Source organism: Notolepis coatsorum, assembly GCF_963971535.1.
Source record: "Notolepis coatsorum genome assembly, chromosome: 7".
Taxonomy (NCBI): Eukaryota; Metazoa; Chordata; class Actinopteri; order Aulopiformes; family Paralepididae; genus Notolepis; species Notolepis coatsorum.
The window spans coordinates 52,606,995-52,631,876 of NC_140171.1; the positions used below are offsets into that span (position 1 = coordinate 52,606,995).

Sequence of the window (24,882 nt, forward strand, 5' to 3'; positions counted from 1 at the left end):
GAAAATGGGGGACCCTGATGTAAACAAGACGAAAGTCTCTCTGGTCTGCATCCCCTTAACAATTGTATGTACTGAGCTGTACTGTACTTTACCCATTCTGCAATCTGTTAATAAACTTTTCAATCAATCAAACCTCCTAATAGACAGTCTCCTCCCCACCGCATGTATATATTCCCTCCCCGCCGTATGTATATCTCTCTCCCACCCACCCACCCCCTCCTAATGTACAGTCCCCTCCCCATCATATGTATATACTCTGTTAGGATCTAGGGGTAACAGTACTGTATATTTGAATACCGTTTATGTCACAAATGTATCAGTACTAAATACCTATATGTCCCTATGCCATAAATGTCATGTATGTTGTGTATGTCATAAATGTCTATATGAATTGAAAATGGGGGACCCTGATGGAAACAAGACAAACGTCTTTCTCAGGTCTGCATCCCCTTAACAATTGTGTGTATTGAGCCGTACTGTATTGTACCCATTCTGCAATCTGTTAAATAAAGTTTTCATTCATTCATCCATTTGGTTGGAAATGCATGATCCAATGTAATTATTATATTAAAGACTATCTTTGACCTCCAAAAGCTAGCATCTAGATGTACCTGTACTGCTGGTGTGTATTGAGGGTGGTGCCCATCCTGATACTGGTTGAGGGCAGAGTTGAGCCTTTGGACTGCAACTGAACACACACACACACACACACGACAAGCACATTACATACTGTGACATTATATAATATTTCTTTAGGGATGCATTACAGAGATGGTCTCAGTTACCTTGATCAAACAAAAGATCGCCCTCTGCTTGCATGATGCGGTCGGTACAGGCTGCACAAAAGCACACATATTGTACGTTAGGTGTTCACCGTCTAAAAGCATCGCATGCTCGGCTAAACACAAACACGTTAGCTAGCAAAGAGACAAGTAGCGTCAGTAGGTACCACACAAGCTACATACAGGTTACATCGGATTTTCAGAAATAAATTGTAATCTGACGTGAATACTGTAACATCGATGTTGTCTGCTACCTTAACATTACCGTCATATACACTCCGTCACAGTCAAATAATTAACTAGCAAGTCAGTTAACTGGCTAGAATGAGCTAAATATAGTAACGTGAAGAGAAACCACTTGTATGTGTAACGTTACCACCAGTTGCTAAAGCGTTATCTATTCAGCTAACGCTTTAGTGAATGAATTAATGAAAACTTTATTTAACAGATTGCAGAATGGGTACAATACAGTACAGCTCAATACATACAATTGTTAAGGGGATGCAGACCAGAGAAAGACGTTTGTCTTGTTTACATCAGGGTCCCCCATTTTCAATTCATAGTGAAGCTAACGACGCTTTGCAATCTCTGCTAAACACTGGACGTGGACGCCCCACATCTAACTAAAGAATCGCTGAGCGCACTGAAAACAAGTCAGAACTCCAGAATAAAGTGTGAAATTGGTATGCGAACTGTATGTGTATCTGTCAGTCTACCGACAACACAACAACTAATGTACACCTTGTTATCAAATATCCGCCGGCCGTTTTGAAGCAAACAATTCACAGCCAATCAAAACCAAGCTGTGTGCGTCGCTAAAGTGGTCCCCTTGCTATCTAGACACGTGTAAACGTTCCGCTATGGTCGGTCTGAGGCAATAGGGGACATCTGCAGAGCCGCAAGCCCAACGTCAAACCGAGTACAAACCACGAAGCCCCGCCCAGACGTTGGGCGTGCGGCTCTGCAGATATACCCTACTCGTCTGAGGAGGCTCCGTTTTTTTAAATATATAATTTGGCGTTTATGTTTTTACTAGTTCGATTTGGCGATTATTCTGACGCAAGCTGGCCAGGAATTTAGTTTTTTTGGCAACGTTGAGAGTTTATTTGTACATATAATCACTTAAACTCCTTGCTTTATCAAGGAAACAACTATAAACTGTAATAAGTTCCTTGTGCTTTACCAGGAAGTTCACCTCACGAAGTGCATCCCGTGATATGTTACTGCTAGATTAATAAATTGTATGTCATTGTACTGTATTTTTGCGCTGACTTTGTTTTAATAACAAAGGCGGGTCAGCACAACAACACTCGCAACGCTATAAGCCACTGGAGCCCAGCGGATCAAGTAGGTAGACTATGTCGCTCTTTGTATTTTTGTATAGTAAAACGCTGTATTTTCAGGATTACAGTCTCAATCATACATTTGTATTGTAGATATGGAGTACGAGATCAGAGAAACATGGGACAGTTTACCTATCACACATGACCCTGTGAAGATCACATTTTCTCCTGGGGCAGGAGGTCTGAAGATGGAGGTGTTCGCTCCTTTCTTCAATGACCCTGCAGCGCCACCTGGGCCCCCTAACCATACTTTCCCTGGACTCTGGAATTATGAAGGTAGGTACCAGAGGTAGGGTGCTACGAAGGTATGTACTATAGGAGGTAGGGTACTATGAAGGTGGGTATCAGCAGTGGTGCAGTCGTAATAAATTATGACAGTAGGCCAAACGCCCCATGCACGCGCGCGCATGCGCACAGATTTTTTTCTTCTTTTATTGCCTTGAAATAGAGAAACTGAAAAAGGTAGCTTCTTCTTCTTCTTCTTTTTGGTGTTTTACGGCGGACGGCCACCATAAATGGGGCATTTACCGCCACCTACCGACCCGGAAATCGGGCCAGTCTTCCATTCTCCCCTCTTCTTTTTCTTATTCAACGGTTCAATGTCAGATCACGACCAAATCCATTCAACCCCCTAACACACCAAACAAAACAAAACCCATCCCTAACATCACCACCCTATCCAAACTAATCTATGAGTCACTCATTGCCTCCAGCGACTGACTCTGGCCTTCCTGAACACTCACCACCCCCTTCCCTAACTCTCTTACTTGATCCCTCACACCAACCTTCTTCCCTGACTTCCCTAACTCCTGTGTTACTTGCCCTATTGTCAACCCCTTCATACCCATGTCTAATACTGCTGCCTCAACTACTAACCTTAACCTCTCTGTCCTACTGCTAACCATCACTATAGTATTCACTACTCTCGTCACAAATGCCACTATCTCCAACTTCACCCCCCACACCCTCTCTTTCTCCTCTTGCACTTCCTCTACCGACAAATGCCCTTTCCTAAACCCCTTATCCACACCTTGCTTCCCCTGATCCTCCTGCACTACCCTTACTGCCAAATGCCCTTCTCCTTCCTCACCTTGCTTTCCCTGACCTAACTTCCTAACTGCCTCCGCATACGAAATCCTATCATCCCTTCTCACTCTCTGAACCTCAACCTCCCTCCTCATCACCGCACAACCCCTAAACGCTACACTATGTTCCCCACCACAACTACAACACTTCAGCTTCACTCCCTCCCCACACTTCCCATATTCATGCTCCCCGCCACACCTAGCACACCTCTGTCCCTTCTTACAAGAAACAGCTACATGGCCAAATTCCTGACACCTATAACACCTAAGAGGACTCTGAACAAATTCCCTAACCCTAAACATCCTATACCCTACAAACACTACACTAGGAACAACCTTACCCTCAAACTTAATCACTACCGTCTCCGTCTCTACCCTATCTGCTCCCCTCTTCATCCTTTCTGCACCCTTAACCATGCCATTACGCCCGTCCTTCCCTAACCCTTCCACCAGCTGCTCCACGCTAACCTCAACCGGTACCCCAGCTATCACCCCCTTACATCCCCCCTCCCTCTTCTCCCCTACTCTCACTACCTCCCTTATACCCACGCCACCAATGCTCCTCATCTTCCTAGCCATCTCCACCTGCCCTACACTTACACACCCTACAGCCAGATTCCCATCTCTCAAAACTCTAGCATACTTTACCTCTCCTAACTGCTTACCTACGAGTTTTGGCAGCTCGAACAACCCTAACTTGCTCACTCCCCCCACCCCCTCAAACCTAACCACTACATGAATCACTCCCGCAACAACCTCGGCTCTACCCTCACCATCTGATCCACTCGAGCTATCCCCCCTACCCTTCTTCCTTTTCACCCCCTTCCCCCCACTATCCCTGCCCCTCTTCTCCACCTTACTCCACCCTTCTCCCCCGCTCTCACCCCCCGAACCACACTCCATACTGTCATCTCCCATCGCCAAACTCACTCCCTCAGGGAGCAGCAAGGCGGACATACCCATCAGCTCACACCCTTCATATCCGTCAATCTTGACCCCGCAGTCTTCACCCTCGATCCAGGAAACAAACCCCAGATACACCTTGCCATCCCCGGAGTACACAGCACGACAGCGAGAGCCCACCCTCCAAGCTAGAGCCTCCTCCATGTCTCCATATCCCATCAAACAGTTCTCCCGACAAGTAAACTTAAGTCTCTCCCGCTTTCGACACCACCGCCCCGGCACACCAGGACCAGACTCCAAACATTCAACCTGCAAAACGCTACCCCCCTGACGGAGCGACTCTACCTCCCCTTCCGACATCCTCACGCCATCGACACGGAACAGTCCTTCCACCATCTCCTCCGAAAACCTCAACCTCCTCTGCTCCGACCACGTCCAGCCGCAATCCAACCCAACCGCTCCTCCTTCCCCCATCCAGGCGCCTGCCGCTAGCCAGCAGCCGCTTCGCCACATGGTTTCCTCCGTCCCTGAAAAAGGTAGCAGGATGTAGCTTTCAATATATAAAGAAATTATATTGTCAACAGATATGGTTGAAAAACAAACAATGTTTTAAATGTAATAGTAGTTACAAATTCAATTAAAGAAATTGTTTTACACACAAACACAAAAGCAAACTTAAAATAATCAGACAACTTGTGTTTACTTGAAGTTTGTGTGTGCATGACTCCTAGTGCACACACACACACGCACGCACACACACAAGCGCATATACGCGCATGCAATCTTTCTATCATACACTCTCTTCTTGCTCTCTATTTGTGTGAATGTGCGCGCGCGAGAGCAATTGGAAAGCTGGCGCGCAGCACGGCAGACGCTTGATTCATAAGCAGGTAGACCCCCATCACGAATTCCGAGCCACATTAGTATTCACCTCCACTGCCGTCACACAGAATGAAGGGGGAGATGCATTCAGATAGCCAACACCCAGACACCTAGTCTACCTGCGCTTTTTGTTATGTAAAACGGTGGCCGCCGGCTGGGTACTTAGTCACAACGAATGGGTAGAGCGCATTTTTGTGTGCGCGACTGCGCGTACACGTGCGTACACATCCGTGCGCGATTGCGCGTAGTTCTGCCTCAGTGACGTAGCCCAGGGCTGTACGTTAACTTTTTTTGCACATAGCACTGGTGCTACAGAGGTTGATCGTTTTGTAGCACAGGCCAAAATCTTGTAGCACAAGTATAAAATGTGTTATATTTGTAACAGTCACAAATGTGCCTATTGTATTTGTGTTATTTAGTTGCAGTGCCATGTTTGGCTGTCATTTTATGCTGACAAGTTGACGTCACACAGCCAGACACGTTACGTGTAAGGAATTATGGGATTTGGTGTTGGGTGTATGGACTCTACTAGGGGTGGGAATCACCAGTTTCATCACGATACGATACAATATAGATTCTTTGGACAACAATACGATATTTGCTGATATATGCCACGATATGATACGATGCAGGTGCCTGCAATCGATATGAGACGATATCATAACATAAGCCCATTTAACACAATCAGTAACATTAGATCAACTCAAAAAAGGCAACGGAAATATCATTTGACATTTTTATTTTTGACCTCATCCAGACTTTTAAAGGAAAAACAATCTATTGTTTTTAATACACATAGACCTCCTGTTCACTGTAAAGTGCCACGTTTTGATATATTGAGCTTTAAACTTTAAGTTAAATGTTTTGGAACTCACAACACGCAACCGTTTTATGTTGCATGATCATGAATACATTTATTTTGTATTGTATTTTTTATGTTTAAATATCAACATTATCTGTCCACCCTCAGTACATTTACTATCAATATAATATACTCGTCTGACTTCATGTGATCTTTCCAAACGCACACACACACACACACACACACACACACACACACACAGAGAAGGGAGAATGTCTGCCCCTCACTCTGCCCGTCTGCTGTTCTCTCTATATGGCTCTGAACAGCTTGTTGTTAGCTCATGCTAATGTAACGTTCATTTCGGACTTTATGATGCGAGGATTGCAAAGCATGTTATATGCATTTGACCCGTTGCCGAATAAAACAGCAGGGATTTGTTTTGGGTCGCGACAACAATATCCACTAGCTCTGTTTCAATGTCCGCGTTCCAAACGCTGCTGAGACGAGCTGCTGCTGCTGAGACAGACAAGTCCTGCTGTGTTGTGATCTGAGCCGAGCGGGTATGACGTCACTGCTCGCAACTCGCGGGGATATTGTTCGCTAGGGATTATGGGATTTGGTGTTTGATATATGGAGTCTTACGCAGAAGGGACATTGTATTTAATCGCACAAGACTACAAGTACCAAGTGGATAGCGGGCCATCGCGGGCCATCGCACCAGTGCTATTGAAGTCAATCCTTTCATCGCACAGACTGACGTCAGTGTCGCACGTGCGACATATATATCGCACTGTACACCCCTGACGTAGCCTAAACGGTGTTTAACCGCGTTTGACCACCACTGCATGCCTGGGTATCAGTAAGGAGGTAGGGTACTATGAAGGTGGGTATCAGTACGTAGGGAGGTAGGGGTACTACTAGTAGGGAGGTTGAGTACTATGAAGGTCAAGGTAGGTATCAGTAGGGAGGTTGGGTACTATGGGGGGGAAAACTACATTGGAGTGGGTGAGTGGGGTAGGCGGGTGGGGGGGAACTGTACATTGGAGGGGGTTGGGTTTGGACATTTACAGGGGCCAGTTTCGAATTGCAGTCTCCCGTAGGTGCTCTTTGAGAGTGGTTTTGAAGGTGGGTAGTAGTGATTCACATTCCTTTACAGCTTTGGGTAGGGCGTTCCACATTGATGTCGCATTATTGCGAAACGTGTTTAGTCCCTTGTTTGAGCCGAATCTGGGTTTGACATGATTTGTGGAGCTCCCTCTGGTGTTGTGGTTGTGGTATTCACTGACCTTTGGGAAGTATTTTGACATGTACATGGGTACCTTAGTGGTGTAGTGTATCTTGTAGACCAGGCCCATTGCAAGTTGCTGTACTCTGTCGTCTACTCTAAGCCATCCTAGGTTGTCAAAGTGGGCAGGGGTGAGGTGGGTTCTAGGAGTAAGGTCAAGCAGATAGATAGATAGATAGATAGATAGATAGATAGATAGATAGATAGATAGATAGATAGATAGATAGATAGATAGATACTTTATTAATCCCCTTGGGGAAATTCAGGGTATCTCGCAGCTCACAGTATACAGACATTGACAGTTCTCATTCAGTTGTTTCACGTTATGTCTGCATCATGAATTAAAAATAAGCACATGATAAAATTCAATTAAATCATATCTATCAATATCAATAAGAGCGTGATGAGATAAAAACACAGATAATACACACAACAAACACAACTAACAATAAACAATAATGAGTTGGTGTGTGAGCTGATGCCAGATCTGCATCAGCCCACCGGTTGGCAATGTTATGTTCTGAGCAGGGAGCTAAATTAACTTTTTGACTCACCGGCCAGTGGCGGGTAGATGGGAAGAATCTACCCGCCAAGCATATTTCTTACCTGCCAACTTTTTTTTGATACAATTTTTTTTTATTATTATTTTATATAGTTTTTTTTTTAATAAAATATATATATTATATAATCATACTTGTGATTGTGTTATCTGCAAGACATCGCCACCTCGCTGTCTGCAAACAGCTCCACTGTCTGTGTGTATACTCGAGTGGCCTCCAGCTCCAGCAAGGATTCTCCAGGGGTGCAGCTGGACCCTAAACGCTACATTCAGCATGCAAAAGAATTATCCGGCGCTGCACCTGGACCCTAGTCAGCAGCCCTCACTCATGCGATGTAAACCAGGGACTCGAATACGCATGTTGTTGTTGTAGGACATTGATGCCAAGAGCTATCTGTAGCTACTGCTGGATGGCGTTGGGACAACGCCTCAGTGAACTATTTAGTAGGGATGCTCGATATTGGCTTTTTTACCGATACCGATATTCCGATATTGTCCAACTCTTAATTTCCGATACCGATATCAACCGATACCGATATATGCAGGGTTTCCCCCCCCAAAAAAATGAATAATTGCAGGTAACTAATAATTTCACTGGATATATATATAACAAATATTGTTATTGTTTTTTTTTTTTTTTAAACCGATACCGATATTTTCCGATATCACATTTTACTGCCGATATCGGCCGATAATATCGGTCGGCCGATAATATCGGACATCCCTACTATTTAGTTTACTGCGACATTTCGTAGTGACTAGTTACCTAGCCAACGGAGGTATTATGCACTGGACTATTGCTGGAGGATTTGTTGATGTCGGGAGCTATCCGTAGCTAGCCGGCTGGATAACGTTACACAATGCCTTGTGTATTAAACTAAGTGAATAGTTGACTGGGTCATTTTGTAACGGTAGCTAACGTTATCTCACGAAGGTCCCACACTGACTAGACTAACGTCACGGTGAGGCAATAGCCTCTGTTTACATGCAGGCATTAGCAGCAGCAGCAGTGCTAACTAACGTCACGGTGACTCGGAGGCAATAGCCTCTGTTTACATGCAGGCATACAGAAACAGGTGGGGAGGGGCTAGCAGCAGTGCGCGGTGCGCGCTTCATGTCGGCTGAGACAGCGAGTGAGAACTCCGCTAAAGAATTGGATCATGATTTTCGGTTTTCACATGACTATTTGATAGCCCGTCACACGGCGCTCAGACGTCTCAGTGGGAGGCGCCAAACGTAAAAACTGAGCGCAAATGGCGGGTGGCGCTCTCTAGTTTCGGTCCCTGGTTCTGAGGTTTATTGATGGGAGGTTGTGAATGTGAATGTCTGGGTCCTGGTCCCACAGGACCAGGACCGGAGGAAATGTTACAAAAAACAGGTGTGTGGGTCAACCAGTGCCTTATTCACGTCAGCAAAACAGTCAAATCAGAATGGCTTAGTTGAGTGAGGGAAGATCTCGTGAACTCGAGACTAGACTGATGAATCAATATGATAATTAGAGACACAGACCACATTGATATAATCCCCCATTGCTAGGAAACCATTCTAAACACTGGAAAAGGCCATTTATAAGACACAGGACCTTTAACACTTTCCGTGCCGGCCGTTTTTTCCTATTTACCCCCTTGAAAGCCGCCACCCACTTCAATGATATAGCACTCGCATTTGTGAACGCATAATCTATGTCTTAAATTATGGCTATGTGTCTAATCTGGCCGTCGCTTATCAATGACTTGTTTTCAGTCAACATTGTCGAAACGGATTGTTTTTTAATCGGTTCATTTCCGTTTTATACCATTTTGAAAAATGCTCGTTTTTTGAACGTTTCAGGAAAATATAAAGATTCTATGATAATCGCCCTTTACTGGAATATTCTGGAATACACAAAAAACATTGTCATTTTTCGGCCTATTTATCGTTTTCAAATAAACGCTAGATTATCGATAGTATATGTGTACTTATGCACGCTAGAGAAGCGAGCTGAAAAATCGAATCTCTTATTTCCTGATCGCACAGACACACACACACACACGCTGATATCTCTGTGAAAACAGCTCTGATTATCCTAGGACTGGTAAAATAGATTCCTTACCTCAGATCAGATGTTCTCCAAAAAGATTATTCCAATTCCTGATCGCCATTCCAAATATTGATTGCGTTTATTGATCCAGCGCTGGGTACTGGAAATATGTATTCCACGCTGTTTTGCGGCTCTGCAATGACTTGGATCCCCTCGGGTGGCATGCCGGAGAAGTAAAATGAGGAAGCTGGATTCCCCCCCCCCCCCCCCCCTGTGTTTCATTCAGTCTAATCCAATGGGGTGCAGTACAACAGGGAGAGACGATAGGGGGCGGTATTTTCCCAATGGAGCTCAGAGAGAGTTTGCAGCACTAACGTGTGACTAGATTGATGAAATATGAATTCAAATCGCTAATAAAAAAACAAACGACATATCGCGTCGTTGGCAATGAACGGTCGGCATGAACAAACGACATATCACGTTGTTGGCATTGAAAGTGTTAACACTTTGGTCGCCAGGCTTATATTCTGGACGTGCTTCTAGAAGTTACTACTTATCATCTGATGTTGACCGGATGGGGGGGGGGGGGTCGTTTATAATTCCGTGGCCAACGTTAGATGATTCATCTAGTGTGGGTGATATGATCATTAGAGCAGTTTGTATTGAACACGTTAAAAAATAACGCTGAAACTAACCGTAGCCTCCTCGGGCCGTTGGGCGATGAGCGTGGAGCAGAAATATTCCTATTATGGGATGTAGAAATATGCGATCCATCTCCAGGTTGTATAATAGTATATACGTCCAAATCATGTTTATCGAGTTATTGGTAACGGATTGCTATCCATTGTGTCTAGCTCGAGTCCTGGGACAATTGGAATGAGCACCAGCTTCCATTTCCTGTTTCCGGTTTGAGCGATCCGCCGATCGGCCACCAGATGGCGCTCTTGAACCGTTGGAGAGTAGAAAGGGGATCAACAGTAGATCTCAAGTCTCCGGGGGAGAAATATGATTGCGATCACAGATTTTTGAAATATTGATATCAAAGACGTGGTACGGCGACTTTGGCAGAATGAGCATGGCGGGGAATAACGTGGTAAGGCGTTTTTGGCGACCATAGTGTTAAGTAATTGGCCACATCCAGCTTGTCTGTGATTATTATTATTATTATTATTATTATTATTATTATTATTATTATTATTATTATTATTATTATTATTATTATTATTATTATTATTATTATTATTATTATTATTATTATTATTATTATATTACTAGTTGATTATTGAGTATTTTCCAAAGTTCACAGGGTTTATTTTTGTTTTCCTCAGTTTTGTCATTGATGAAATAATTTTTTTGCAGTTTTGATCATGGAGTTAACATAATTTCTTAGTCTGTTTCTTTGCAGTTTGAGTTCGGTCACGTGGGCTTGGACTGCTCGAGCTTTTGGTAAGCTTTAATTGACTTTTACGAAAAAAAAATTGTCTCTGGTTTTCATAGTGGTCAATATTTCGGAGTGCATCCACGGCTCAGTGCGATTTTTTTACCCTGGTGGCTCTTAGGGGGGCCATGTCGTTTAGTATTATTGTGAATTTGGTTTTGAAACCAAGCCATGTTTCTTTCAACTAGTGTACCACTGAGCTCTTCTGACCAGTCCAGGCTCTCCAGTTCTAGGTTAAAGGCCTCGCTAGAGTAGGTTCTGTTCCGTTAGGGGCTCTGCTTGGCATCACTACTGCACTATCTCGCATATGTGCATGCGCACTGAATAAAGACCACAAATGTACCTTTAATCCCAATATTTGTCTGACCACACCCCTCATCAGCTTACCTTCATAAGCAGGTGTGTGGTCACCTGCTCTCCTCCTTCTCGCTTTCACCACAAGGAAGAAGTGCCTCGGTAGATCCCCACACTTGACACCATGATGGAAGAAAGGTTTAGGAGCAGCTTTGGGAAACAAGGATACGTTGACATCATATCTTTATTTTCTCTCTCACTTTTTTCGAGAAAATACGGCGATATTGTCTTCGTACTGGAGTGTCTGGAAGATGATGATCATTCTAAAAATCCTCCACCGGTTTTCGTATTGGGAGCACGCCGCTGCATGCTTCTCAACTGCAGTTCCTTGCTGTGTTTGTTGGGGTGAAACCTGTCAGGCCACAGCTGAACTGTCGGACACGCCGCTGTTGTGAGAAGCGGTGGGTTTCAGGTTGGGTGAGTACTGTTGCTGGCGGGCTTCACTTGTCTGTTAGTGCTATGGGGGCTACTTGACAATGTTTATGGAAACCGGCCCCAGGCTAGGGTCCTTTGTTCAGCCACCTAGGCGACAGAAGGCCTTGGTCTGAAGACCATTATAGTTTTAACTAGTGGGCCGCGACCATTAACACTGGTGATCCCTGTGTGTTCTGGACGAGTGGACTTCTCTCTGTCACCGTGTTAAGGCCCCATCTTTCATATCCAAATGAGAGTATTCCTTCACGAGGGGATATGTGCATGGATGTGCGATAGCGGCAGATCCATGTTCAAGTCAGCTACACAGGCCAGTTGGTATTGTGCTGATTCCGTCGGGTGTTGGTAAAATCACCGTTGTAAAGCGGTGTTGACATCTTGTTTTCTCTTTTCTCTTAAAAAGTGAGGAGAGGTTCAGAACGGCGGCCTGTCTGGGTGAGTGTTATGTCATTGTTTACATGTTCAGGTGATAGCTGCTTAGCTTACGGTTAGCCAGTTAGCTGTTAACTGCTGCGTTAGCCTGCTGGGATCGCTGCATGGCCTGCTTGGTGGGCCTACTGTTAGCCAGTCAGCTGTTAGCTGCGGGGCTAGCATGTCGTGATCACTAGGTAACGTTAGCTTGCTGCTATAGGCCATGGCCTGGCGCGGGGTAGCTTTAGCTTCTCGCGCGCCGCCGTGAGCTCGCTTCTGGTCGCGTGCGCCGTTAGCTCGGCGTCTCGCGAGCAGGAGCAGTAGCGCCCGAACGGTTGGAGCGGCCGTTAGCTTGATGCTATTCTGTTGAACGTGCTTTGATTTTAACATGTTTTACACTCTTGACTACGACGTCATCCTTGACAGGGGATGTTTTCGTCGACCCTGCCCTGAGCCAGGACGGCAAGGTTGCAACAACAAAGAGGACTGTAGTGCGGGTTGGAGCAGCGACGCTGCCCAGTTCGAACAACACAGGAGCGGCTGTGTTCCTACGGTGTCTGTGACTGCACTTCGCTGATCTACGTTCCGGGTAGGACCAGGTTTGACCAGACCTTATAACACGTCTTCTGGTTTTACTTTTCTAAATGTATTGTGAAAAACGATGTTTTTCCCAAAACGTGTGTTGCTGCAATGCATTTAGGATACGTTGCGGGTTATGTGTGAGCTGTTTTTGTCACTGGCAGTTAGCTTCTCCGTGCAAATCGGGATGTAATGATCTGGTTGTTGTGTGAGAAACATCATGGTGTTTATATGTACCGTGTACTCACAACTAAGGTAACTAACCTATGAAGCTATGCTTGGTGACAAGTGAGTAAAAGAATGTTCTTTTCTCAGCCTGTGATGACAATGAACAGTGTGTTCACATATTAACAGGGTTTCCTGTTTTAACTGGCCGTATTGAGGGTAAAATAAGAGGATTGTGTTTCCCCCCGGTTCCCTGGGGACTTTTTCATCCTTCTATCAGACATGTTGTGCACTAATTGTGTCTTTTGTGTGGTAGGGATGCGATGTAACCCTTAGCTTGATTGCTGAGGTTGTGCTAAAACTGCTGGAGAAACTTTATTTTCCTAAAAGAAAAGATGGTTTGGTCGCTGTCGTGTGTGCTTAGCAAGGCCTGTGGCCGATACTAATCGAGAATGATGTATTCTCTCATTGTGAAAAACGGCGTTCCTCTGTTGAGTGTTTTTGCCATTTTTTGTAGGTGATGATGGGTTGTGTGTGTCATGTGACCTACAACTGGGTTGGACTGGCCACAGAAGCACATGTGTAGGTTGGACCGGGGCTCTTAGAGCCCTCTCTATTCTGTGTTTTTTCCTTAGTAAAAATCAGATAGCAGGTTAGCTCATGCGCTGTGTGGAGCTGTCAAACGCTTCATAGAGCTGACTATGACTGTGTCATATTCTCTTTTTGTCATTACATCGTATCATGGGTGTGGGGTCGTAAAGGGGTGAACTGGTAACCTTTCCTCTCCCCCTTGTTTCTGTCGGTCAGGGGTGCACCCCCTGTCCTTCAAGGTTCCCGTCACGTGGCGGTTCGGCACGTTACGGGGGGGGGGGGGGGGGGGGGAGTTTCCTGGTTCCACGGCCTGGTATATTGGGCGCGTGCACCGCAGGAATTCCCCCGCCATAGTGTATGTCACCGTGCGCGTCTCTGTTGGTAGGACTTCCGTGTGCTGTTCAGGTCCATGTGATGGATCTGTTTCAGGGGGGTGGTCAGGGCTCCTCCTCACCAAGCGCCTATTCGGGCCTTCTGTGAGTTCGGACTCCTTCTTCCATGTGAGGGAGCCTCCATCAGAGTACAGAGCCTTCCTCCTCAGATTGTCAAAGTGTGTGGACCCTCTAGAAGGGTTCTATTCTATTGTATATGTATTCGATTCAATTCGATTATTGAGTGTGTATGGGTTCAGTGCCTCTTCCCCGGAGAGCCCTAAAACCAATTTTTTACATGGCTCAAGGTGCAATATATTCTTTTCAATCTGTACAGCTCGCGTGGGAAGTCTCTCTGGGGATCCCCGTCTCCTTCCTATGGGAGGGTGGTGGGATGTAAAAATGTGAACATTTTTTACCCCCGGCTGTGTAGACTGGGATACATACTGTTGATGCTTCCTTCTTTTCTATTCAAGAAATGTTGGAGTTAGGGAGTGTCACACCCCTCTTGTCGTTCCCCTGGGCGCCTTGGGGATTCAATGACAGGTCTAAATAGCCTGTTCATTGATGGGGGTGTGTCCCGACGCACGTATAGTGCTAGCTCGCTGTAAACAGGCGACTGACTGGCACGCCTTGGTTGCTTGTGGTTGAAACAGCGTTTTTATAAAGCAACTGAGATGGGGGTTTTTCCTCTTCCGACGACCAAATCCCACGACCTGGGTTGGTTTTTCGACGGATTCTCGTTCATGTCTGGGGGATGATGACGGAATGGATCTGAACATATGTAGAGGGGTCTCACGCCCTTGGGGTGGGCCACCAGGCGCGGTTCGCCCGAACGTCTGGGTGGCGCCTTCTTTTCATGTTAAGATCGACACGCATATCTGCCCTTCTCCTGGAGTAGGCATGTCGGCGTGGTTAGGGCACGGGACTGGTTCTGGTCGCGCTGGTCCGGATCAGTTGAACCCGTTGTCCGGCGGGGATGCAGATCTGCTGTTCTGGTACCCTGAGGGACTTGGGCTTTTTTCAGGGGGAAAAATGCCAGGTCGGTCCGGGTGTCACAGGGTTAAGCGCTATGGAGACCCTGGTTGAGTACGTTTTTACTCAGCACTGTCGTAATGGCTTACAGCCATGCCATTCTGTACACGCTCGATCTCGTCGGATCTCGGCCGCTACACAGGTTGGTCCTGGTTAGTACTTGGTTGGGAGACCGCCTGGGAATACCAAGTACGGTGTGCTTAGGGGCTGGTTCTCCATTCTTTTCCGCTCCTCTCTCACGCATGGCGAAGAGGGGCCTGTGGGGGTGGTTTTTGTCCTCCTCTGGTGGCCCTGTGCTTCCCGTACCGCCAGGCCCGGTCCGAAGTAATGTTTCGTCGACCCGTAGGCCTGGGTTAACCCTTTTTTGGAAACTGAAACACTTGTACTGCGGTATAGCCGGTGTATACCCGCAGGTGTGTTTTGGAGTTTTTTCTTGAGGGGTTATAGGAACAACCACCGCATTGGATAACACCAAGGTGGTTGATTCCCTGGTGTGTTGGTGCAGTGTCAACTCCCGGGTTCACCGGTTGAGGGTGCCCCTGCACGTTCATGACGTCTGCCAATCGTGTCAGCCTTCTCTGCCTCGACCCCTCTGGGTGGGGGTTTTTAAATGGAGGCTTGGTCATGCAACACCGCCAGCTTACGCTCCTTCCGCCGGAGCGGCTGTGTTCAGCTGTCCCCTCTGGCGCCTGTCTCGTCCGCAGTCTCCAGGCTAGGGTTAATAGCCTGTTGCCTGTTTTTTTTCCCCGGTGCGCTGCCTGCTTCCGTTGGTTAACCTTTTTTGTGTGCTTACGGCCATGCTGACTGCCTGTTGCAGGGTCAGTGTGCCAGGCGGTGTACTATTGGGGGCGACGGGGCCCGCTCGGCTTACGGCCATACCAACCTGAACACGCCCGATCTCGTCCGATCTCGGAAGCTAAGCAGGTTCTGGCCTGGTTAGTACTTGGATGGGATTCCGCCTGGGAATACCAGGTGCAGTAACTGAGGGGCCTTTGTCCGAATACGCTGGCGATGTGGGGGGCGGGGCACTACGTGCCCACCTGGTGGGGTCTTGATGCTGGCATCATGGACTTCTCCGGGCCCCCATTCCAGGGAGTCCAGTCCTTTTGGTGGGTCTGGGTCTTCCTTCGTGCTCCGCTGCTACGGCCTTGCCACGGGGTTGGGTTTGCCCTTGACCCCGTGATTCTGGGGGCAGTAACGAGGTTGTTCCTCCGTTCGTTCCCGGGTGGCATGCGGGTTGTGCGTGTGTGTAGTCGTGGGGTCAAGCCACGGTCTGCTCACCCTGTGCGTTGAGTTGCTTGAGTGCCTCTTCGCACGGTCGGGTCCGTCGCCCTCCCGTGAAGCCCCTAATAGGGGGGATGCCCTCCATTAGGGGGGGTCGGGGGGGCTCGGCCCTCCCTGTTCTGATGGTTGTGGGGGGCTGTCAGCGGGGTGTATTTGTCAGCCAGCGGCTCCGCTTGGCCTCCCCTTGTGCAGTAGTGATGCCAAGCAGAGCCCCTAACGGAACAGAACGTTAGGTTATGGCTATAACCAAGTTCTGTTAGTTAGGGGTGATGCTTGGCATCAGACGGCCGCTGCAGCCCTTGATCTCACCTTATGGTGAAAGCTTGGGAAGGAGGAGAGCAGGTGACCACACACCTGCTTATGAAGGTAAACTGATGAGGGGTGTGGTCAGACAAATATTGGGATTAAAGGTACATTTGTGGTCTTTATTCAGTGCGCGTGCACATATGTGAGATAGTGCAGTAGTGATGCCAAGCGTCACCCCTAACTAACAGAACTTGGTTATAGCCATAACCTAACGTTTTGAGGTCTCTAGATGTGACTGTTTTGTGACAGCCAGCCTTTTGTTTTAGCTTTTTGCGGGTACAGAATATCATATAATGATCGCTTAACCCGCATGCTATAACTCCTTTATTGGAGATCCTGGACTTGTCAGAGGTCAGAATGAGGTCAATGGTAGTCGGTGTGGATTCACATACACGTGTGGATTGGGTGATTAGCTGGCTGAAGCCATGCAGATCGCAAAACCTACTGAAAGACTTGAAGACGGGTGCATCTTTTCGTTGCATATCCGTGTTCCAGTCTCCAATACGAATTTTCTCTACATCCTCAACTCCAGCTAAACACCTGTCAATTGTATCATAAAAGCCACTATGATCTTGCGGTCTATAGATTGAGCCAACTAGTACGGATGTCGCCCTTTCGAACAGGATTTCAACCCATACAGTTTCAATTGATTCATGATTCAGGTCAGTTATGTCAATGAATTTGGTATCTTTATATTAGTGCTGTCTGGCGATTAAAAAAATTTATCTAATTAATTACAGGATTTGTAATTAATTAATCTAATTAATCACATTTGAATCGCATAACCATTTTATGCCTGATATTCTATATTCTATAATCATATTTCAAATTGCATGTGTCCGGATGGCAGAATTCAGTACTGTATCTACAAAACCTTCTGTTTAATCATCTTACATCTATTAATTTGCTTAGATTTTTCAGGTCTGGTCAATTTGAGCATAGTGTTATTCACAGTCAAAGATAAAAAAAAAAATTAATTGATATTCTCATTTGGTTCATTACAATTTACTCAAGCCTAGTAAGTAAGTAAGTAAGTACACATTTATTTATAAAGCACCTTTCATACATGTCATGCAGCTCAAAGTGCTGTACACAAACATACGCATATGTAAAGCATCACATTAATAAGACAACAGTAATAAAAGTACGGCAATAGGCAAAGCACAGTAAAATAACATTTCAGTAAAAGATCAATACATAAAATTAAAAACACATAATAATAAAAACATTTCAATAAGATACTCGCTTTCCCTAAGGCATGGTACACTATTTGTAAGCTAGACGGTATAGGTACGTTTTTAATTTTCCTTTAAAAATGTGTATGGAGCTGGCGTTCCTAATGTGTGTTGGTAGTGTGTTCCATAGTTTTGGGGCATAGTTGGCAAATGCCATACTTCCGATCCTCTTTTGGTTTCTGGTTGTGTCTAATAAACAGGGATTAAAGCAAAAAAAATTCTCCTGACTGAACTTTCTTTCAGGCCAAGTCATATTCTTATTTTAACCTCCATTGTATTTTTTTTTAATAGCGTTAGCGTTTTAAGGGAGCCTACTTGTAGAGCCTACTGTCCTGACTGTGACTATAGACCCTACTGTTGTGGTTGTTGTGCCAGGCAGGGAGGCTGTGTGCTGGAGAGCGTGAATGCAAGTCTTGTGGCTAGCTTCTGATTGATGGCGAGCTAGCACCCTTTTCCCATTACTTTGAACCATGAACTAAACGGCTTGTTATCATACAAACAAGGGACTAAACACAGTCTCCTCCCCACCGTTTGTATATATTTTTTACCACTCACCCACCCCCTCCTAATGTACAGTCTCCTCCTCATCATATGTACTGTTAGGATCTCTGGGTAACAGTACTGTATATTTGCATATCGTATATGTGACAAATGTAACAGTACTATATACCTGTAAGTCATGTATGTCGCTATGTCATAAATGTCATGATATCATGTATGTTGTGTATGTCATAAATGTCACTATGAATTGAAAATGGGGGACCCTGATGATGTAAACAAGACAAACATCTTTCTCTGGTCTGCATCCCCTTAACAATTGTGTGTATTGCTACTGGATTTACCAGATCCACAGTGAATGAATGAATGAAAACTTTATTTAATACACAAGACCCTCTTCTTGGGACCAAGTAAGATTTCGTCGATAATCCAATGTACAGTTACCCCCCCCACCTACCCAACCACCTCCAATGTACAGTCCCCCACCCCACCTACCCAACCTCCTCCAATGTACAGTTTCTTCGTCAAATGTATATACTTTTTTTTAGACTATTTTTGTATCACAAACAATACTGTATTTGTAAATCTGGTATGTCATAAATGTATAGATGTAGCAGTATTGTCTATCTGTATGTCATATATGTTATGATGAATTGAAAATGGGGGACCCTGATGTAAACAAGACGAAAGTATTTCTCTGGTCTGCATCCCCTTAACAATTGTGAGTATTGAGCTGTACTGTACCCATTCTGCAATATTGAACAGATTGCAGAATGGGTACAATACAGTACGGCTCAATACACACAATTGTTAAGGGGATGCAGACCAGAGAAAGACGTTTGTCTTGTTTACATCATCAGGGTCCCCCATTTTCAATTCATAGTGACATTTATGACATTACACAACATTGACATCATGACATTTATGGCATAGGGACATACATGACATACTACAGGTATATAGTAATGTTACATTTGTGACATATATGATATGCAAATATACAGTAATGTTACCCATAGATCCTGACAGAGATTATATACATTATGATGGGGAGGAGACTGTACATTAGGAGGAGGGGGTGGTAGAAAAAATATATATACGGTGGGGAGGAGACTGTCTACACAGATACACCTGTGTGATGTTGCTATGGATTCAAGATTCAAGATGGAGTTAAGCTAATAAAGGATACTCACACAACCACAACAGGGGACTCACGTATTTGTACTGTGAAGTAACTGTTAACACGACAATGACAAATGTGTTGTTTCTGTTTTTCTTTTTGACATAGTTGCGGCACACGGAACAAGTTAACTCACCACTACAGCCCCCAGTAGCCTAGCCAGTCTCTTGAAACACCGCTATCTTCAAACTTCCATTCCTCTCGAAACTTTCTTTTGTTGGGTGGTGCCGCTCATCCTTTTCGTCTGAGAAAACCACGGTGGTTTTTCTTTTTAGTGGCCGGCTTACTCCTTCCATTTAACCGACGCTATTAAGCTAACGCTAGCTAATCGGTATAGCAGCGTTACAGTGCTAGCAGCTACTAAGCAGGTGGTGGCTGTGACGTCGGTAAACAAGGAGAGTTGATGCGCGAGGCTGCAAAAAAGGTGACTGTCGTAAAACTAAAACACATCGCAGTTTTTAATTATTTTACATGACTATTTTGTTACCCTGCCATGTGGCGGACAGACCTCTCAGACCTCGCAAATGTCACTCGCCCAATAGCCTCCAGCTGCAACCGCGGAGCGAGCAGCGTAATCCTGTCTCTCGAGTCGCTGAGTGACAATGACTGCTTGGCGCGGCCGCGCCGCGATAGAAAAGAATGCCCTTTTTTTTTCATGATATTTGGCGCCTCTGATTGGCTCAATTTAGTTTCAATCTGTATGCATCTACAAATCATATTATACCAAGGTAGCCAATTCCGTCAGACTGCGAATCAAATTGACGGAAATCCGTCTGGAGACGGAACGCTTTAATGCCTGCTAATAAACCTGTAGTGGATGACCGTAGCGTTCTTGAGGGCAGATAACTAACTAGCGAATTTGCTATGTATTTTGGGCCTTGCTCATTAAGAGCTTTATATGTCAGGAAAAGGACCTTAAAATCAATTCTATGAGTTATTGGCAGCCAGTGCAGATTGGCTAGGACTGGAGTGATATGTTCTCTTCTCTTTGTACGAGTTAGTAATCGAGCTGCAGAGTTTTGGATAAGCTGAAGCTTCCCAATGGTTGCTTTGGAAAGACCAGTGAACAGTGCATTACAATAGTCAAGCCGGCTTGAGATAAAAGCATGAATAGTAACAGACACAGTATTTCTGACACTGAGAATACATTTCCTGAGATCCATAGATGTCCCTAGAATCAGATACCAAGAACATGCAAATGGACCATATAAAAAAAGTCTGTAAATGTGTATTCTACGTTCTTATGGAATGAATGAGATACATTTTTATTTTTATTTTTTTGTAATACATTTTGAGTTAATTTTCATAACGCAATAATTTGCTGTGTAATTAATTAATCTAATTAACGCGATGAACTGACAGCCCTACTTTATATACATGCAGACACCACCTCCATGCTTGTTCCTATCATTCCTGATTATTGAGTAGTTTTCTAATTCTATCTCTGGGTCATTTACAGAATTATCAAGCTTAGTTTCTGAGAAGCACAGTATGTTTGCCTTACCACCCCACCTACCCACACCCCCCCCCCCCCCCCCCCACCCCCACCTCCTCCAATGTACAGTTTCTTCCCCCTCAGATGTATACTCTCTTTTTAGACTCTTTTTGTACTCTGGTATGTCATAAATGTCTAAATGTAACAGTACTGTCTACCTGTATGTCATGTATGTCATATATGTTATGATGAATTGAAAATGGGGGACCCTGATGTAAACAAGACAAACGTCTTTCTCTGGTCTGCATCCCCTTAAAGGCCAACTTGCAGGTTAAACCCTACTCTGCAATTATGGGTAGTTTACATCATTGGTATCTAATTTCATTATTTATTTTTTTCCATTTGACGCCGGAAATGCCACTCAGAAAGGGTTAAAAAGGTCCATGCACGAATAACATGCACGGAGCAAATCTAAAAGCTTATCAGACGCTAGCAGGGCTGTGACGTCACTCGAGGCAACTTTCCCTACTTCTGATCCACTACAATGGCGTTTGACGAGTGCAGAAAGCTATTTCCTTGATCCAAATGGACGCCTTACAAGACGCAAATGGGTTTAATCGTCGGAGACTTTGATGGACCAGCTACAACTGGTTGAAATAAGGTAGTTATAAGGTTTTTAATGTCGTAAAAAAAGAACTACATGTACCACTAGGCAGCCTGTTGTTCAGTACAGCAGCGCTACTGGTCTGTGGGCTGTCGCCTTATCCCCGGGTCATAGTATCAAGCTGGCTATATGGCTCTGGCTAACGTTACCCCGCTAACGTTAGCATTATGTCTACTGTCGTGCATGTAAAAGAGTTTTGGGAACAAGTAAAATGTGCAGGTCCTCTTCTCAGACCTGTGGGGCAAAGCACTGCACACGCATCATGCCGGCTAGCAAGCTACACGTCGCGGCATGTTGATACGATAGTAGCCCCCTCGGATAGCACTCGGTGCATCACAGTCACGAAAGGGGCTACCACGATAGCTATTAGCTAACTAACGTTACCGTTACAAGCTCAAACACCTTATAACTACTACTATTGTCGTGTCCATAAGTTCCCTGGCAGAATACTTGTGAGGACAAAGGTATACAAAGAGGAGAGAACCATTTTAAATCGGGCCATGTTAGGAGTTTCGAGAATGATGGCTACCAAGCTAGCTAACTTAGCTACTAACGTTATAATATACACACAATATGTACAATGACACAATGATTTACATTATTACAAATATGGTAACGTGGTTGTGGCTTTTACAAATAGTGGTTAGCTTTAGAGATGAATGGCTATGATCACGGAGCAATAGTGTTAGGTGAAACAGATACTAGCTCCTCGGCTAGCCTAGTAGTAACAAGAAGGCTCTCTGCTTCCTGCCACTACCTGCCTGTGACTCTCAGAGCCCCTGCTGCCCTGCACCTTGTGTGACGTCATCATTAACACTTTGAGAGCCAGTCCGTGTTTTCCTTTTTACCCCCTTGAATGCCCGAATCCACTCCAATGTTAACTTAATATCGCCTAATCTATGTTTTAAATTATGGCTATGTGTCTAATCTGCCCATCGCTTATCAAAGACTCATTTTCCAGTCAACATTGTCAAAGCAGATTGTTTTTTTATCGCTTCATTTCCGTTTGATAGCATTTTGAAAATCACTCGTTTTCGCGGAAAAAACAACCGATAATCGCCTTTTACTGGAATATTCTAGAACGTTGTCATTTGTCGGCCTATTTATGAATCGTTTTCAAATAAACGCTAGATAATCGATAGTATATGTGTGCGCACGCACGCTCGTGCCGCGCGCTGATAATCGCTGCTCTTATTTCCTGATGGCTTTTACAGTCAAAACAGCTATATCACATATAGGGGAAATGCTTATATATCCGTGAAAACGAGTCTGATTATCCTAAGACTGATAACATAGATTCCTTACCTGAGATCAGATGGTATCCAAATGGATTATTCCAATTCCTGATCACCATTCGAAAAAATCGATCTTTGTATTGATCAACCGTGTGGACAGTAGAACACATAATCCCCGCTGCTCCTCAGGCTCCGGAGTGATGCCGGTCGATGCCTAAAATGACGTAAAATGTGGAGTCAGAAATCCTTTCTCCCATTCACTTTCATTGAGTCCAATCCAAAAGGGTGATTTACCATCTGGGAGACGATAGGGGGCGCTTTTTTCACATCTGAGAGCCTGGGGTGACTGGATCTCCAACGGTAGGCTCGCTTGATGCAATATACATTTACATTTACATTTAGTCATTTAGCTGACGCTTTTATCCAAAGCGACTTACAAGTTCTGTACGACAAGCCATCAGGAAGGGCACAACTCTATCAGCTGAGCAACAATGTTCATCAAAGTGTTGAGTGCTACAGTGTAGGTTAGTTTATTAGGACAAGTGCATGACAGTACGGTTAGTTAGGGTTAGATATTTTTTTTTTTTTTCAGATAATGGTTGAAGAAGTGCGTCTTTAGTCGACGGCGAAAGATTGGACGTGATTCGGCTGTCCTAACTGGGGTGGGTAGTTCATTCCACCATTGTGGGGCAAGGACTGAGAATAGGTGACTTCTCTTTGATGACCCTCCCGGAGCTTGGATAGGAGTAGATCTGAGGCGGCCAGAAGATGCAGAGCGTAGGGGTCTTGAGGGTGTGTAGTTAGAGACCATTGACCGGAGGTAGGCGGGAGCGGTTCTCTTTGCCGCACGGTATGCTAGGTCGAGGGCCTTGAAGCGGATTCGTGCAGCAATGTGGAGCCAGTGCAGGTCCCTAAGAAGTGGGGTGACATGGGCCGACTTCGGTTGGTTTCAGATCAGGCAGGCCGCTGCGTTCTGAATGAGTTGAAGAGGCTTAGTGGCAGGGCCGGGAGGCCAGCGAGCAGTGCGTTGCAGTAGTCGAGGCGGGAGATGACGAGGAGTTGGGTGGCTTCTTTTGTCAGGAAGGGGCGGATCCTTCTGACGTTGCTCAGGAGGAATCGGCAGGTTCTGGTCGTCGCTGCGATGTGAGCAGAGAAGTTCAACTGGTCGTCGAGGACAACACCAAGGTTCTTGGCGGTCGGGGACGCAGTCACAGCTGCATTCTCGACTGTGATTGAAAGGTCGGTTAGGGGGGAGGATTTGGCCGGCAGGTGGAGCAATTCTGTTTTGCTTAGGTTCAGTTTGAGGTGGTTGGTCGTCATCCAGGCGGAGATGTAATAAACTTAAAATGGCTTACCCTAGTCTTCAGTATAAAGCAATGTTTCTCAGTGAGTGTGTCCTGTCCTTCCTTAACAGAGCTCAGTACAGATGATTTCAGATCGCTAATAAATAAAAAAAACGAATAAAACGAATATTCTCGTGAGGTGGGCATTCAACCCGGGGGGTAATAACCAGAGAAAAGCCGTGAGTGGCATTCAAAGTGTTAAGATGACACATGCACGCTATGAACCATGGATTCAAATATGCTTGTGCATGGAGGTTGTGGTTTGGTCGACAAAATGTTTGATAAAAACTAGTGCTGTCAAACGATTAAAATATTTAACTCGATTAATCGCATGATTGTCCATAGTTAACTCGCGATTAATCGCAAATTAATCGCATTTTTTTTTTTTTACCTTAAACAGATCTTTTTCAAGTTCCAAGTTTTAATACTCTTATCAACATGCGAGTCAACAAATGCTTGCTTTGTGCAGCCATTTAACACAAAAGGATGACCCTCATGCATTGCAAATTTGCATCAAATTCAAAACAGAGAAAATAATAATTTAAAACGATGAATAAAGTGTGCATGAAATAATAGGGGAAAGAAAACGTTAGGAACTTATTACATTCACACACACAAGGGCTGATTAATCACACACCCCCCTCTCTCCCTCACACACACACTCT

The 24,882-nt window shown here is 45.1% G+C and overlaps 2 protein-coding genes across 5 annotated transcripts in view; one reads left to right on the forward strand and one right to left on the reverse strand.

The window, feature by feature from the left end:
• Positions 1-1,561, reverse strand: part of sclt1 (sodium channel and clathrin linker 1) — an 85,257-nt gene extending 83,696 nt beyond the window's left edge. Inside the window, exons 1-3 of one of the 2 annotated variants that reach the window (XM_084318805.1) lie at positions 1,524-1,561; positions 786-836; positions 612-688 (exon numbers count right to left, since the gene is read on the reverse strand). In XM_084318805.1, the coding sequence (XP_084174931.1) occupies positions 612-688; positions 786-819 (111 nt within the window). In that variant the 5' untranslated portion in view covers positions 820-836; positions 1,524-1,561. Of the gene's footprint in view, positions 1-611; positions 689-785; positions 837-1,036; positions 1,105-1,523 lie in introns of those variants that run through there. The other variant, XM_084318806.1, reaches the window with a different exon arrangement.
• Positions 1,562-1,846: 285 nt separating this feature from the next.
• The window catches only part of cUnh4orf33 (chromosome Un C4orf33 homolog), a 72,418-nt gene continuing 49,382 nt past the window's right edge, over positions 1,847-24,882 (forward strand). Inside the window, exons 1-2 of one of the 3 annotated variants that reach the window (XM_084318822.1) lie at positions 1,847-2,133; positions 2,303-2,401. In XM_084318822.1, coding sequence (XP_084174948.1) covers positions 2,314-2,401 — 88 coding nt within the window. In that variant the 5' untranslated portion in view covers positions 1,847-2,133; positions 2,303-2,313. Of the gene's footprint in view, positions 2,134-2,218; positions 2,402-24,882 lie in introns of all 3 variants that reach the window. The other 2 variants (XM_084318821.1, XM_084318823.1) reach the window with 2 other exon arrangements.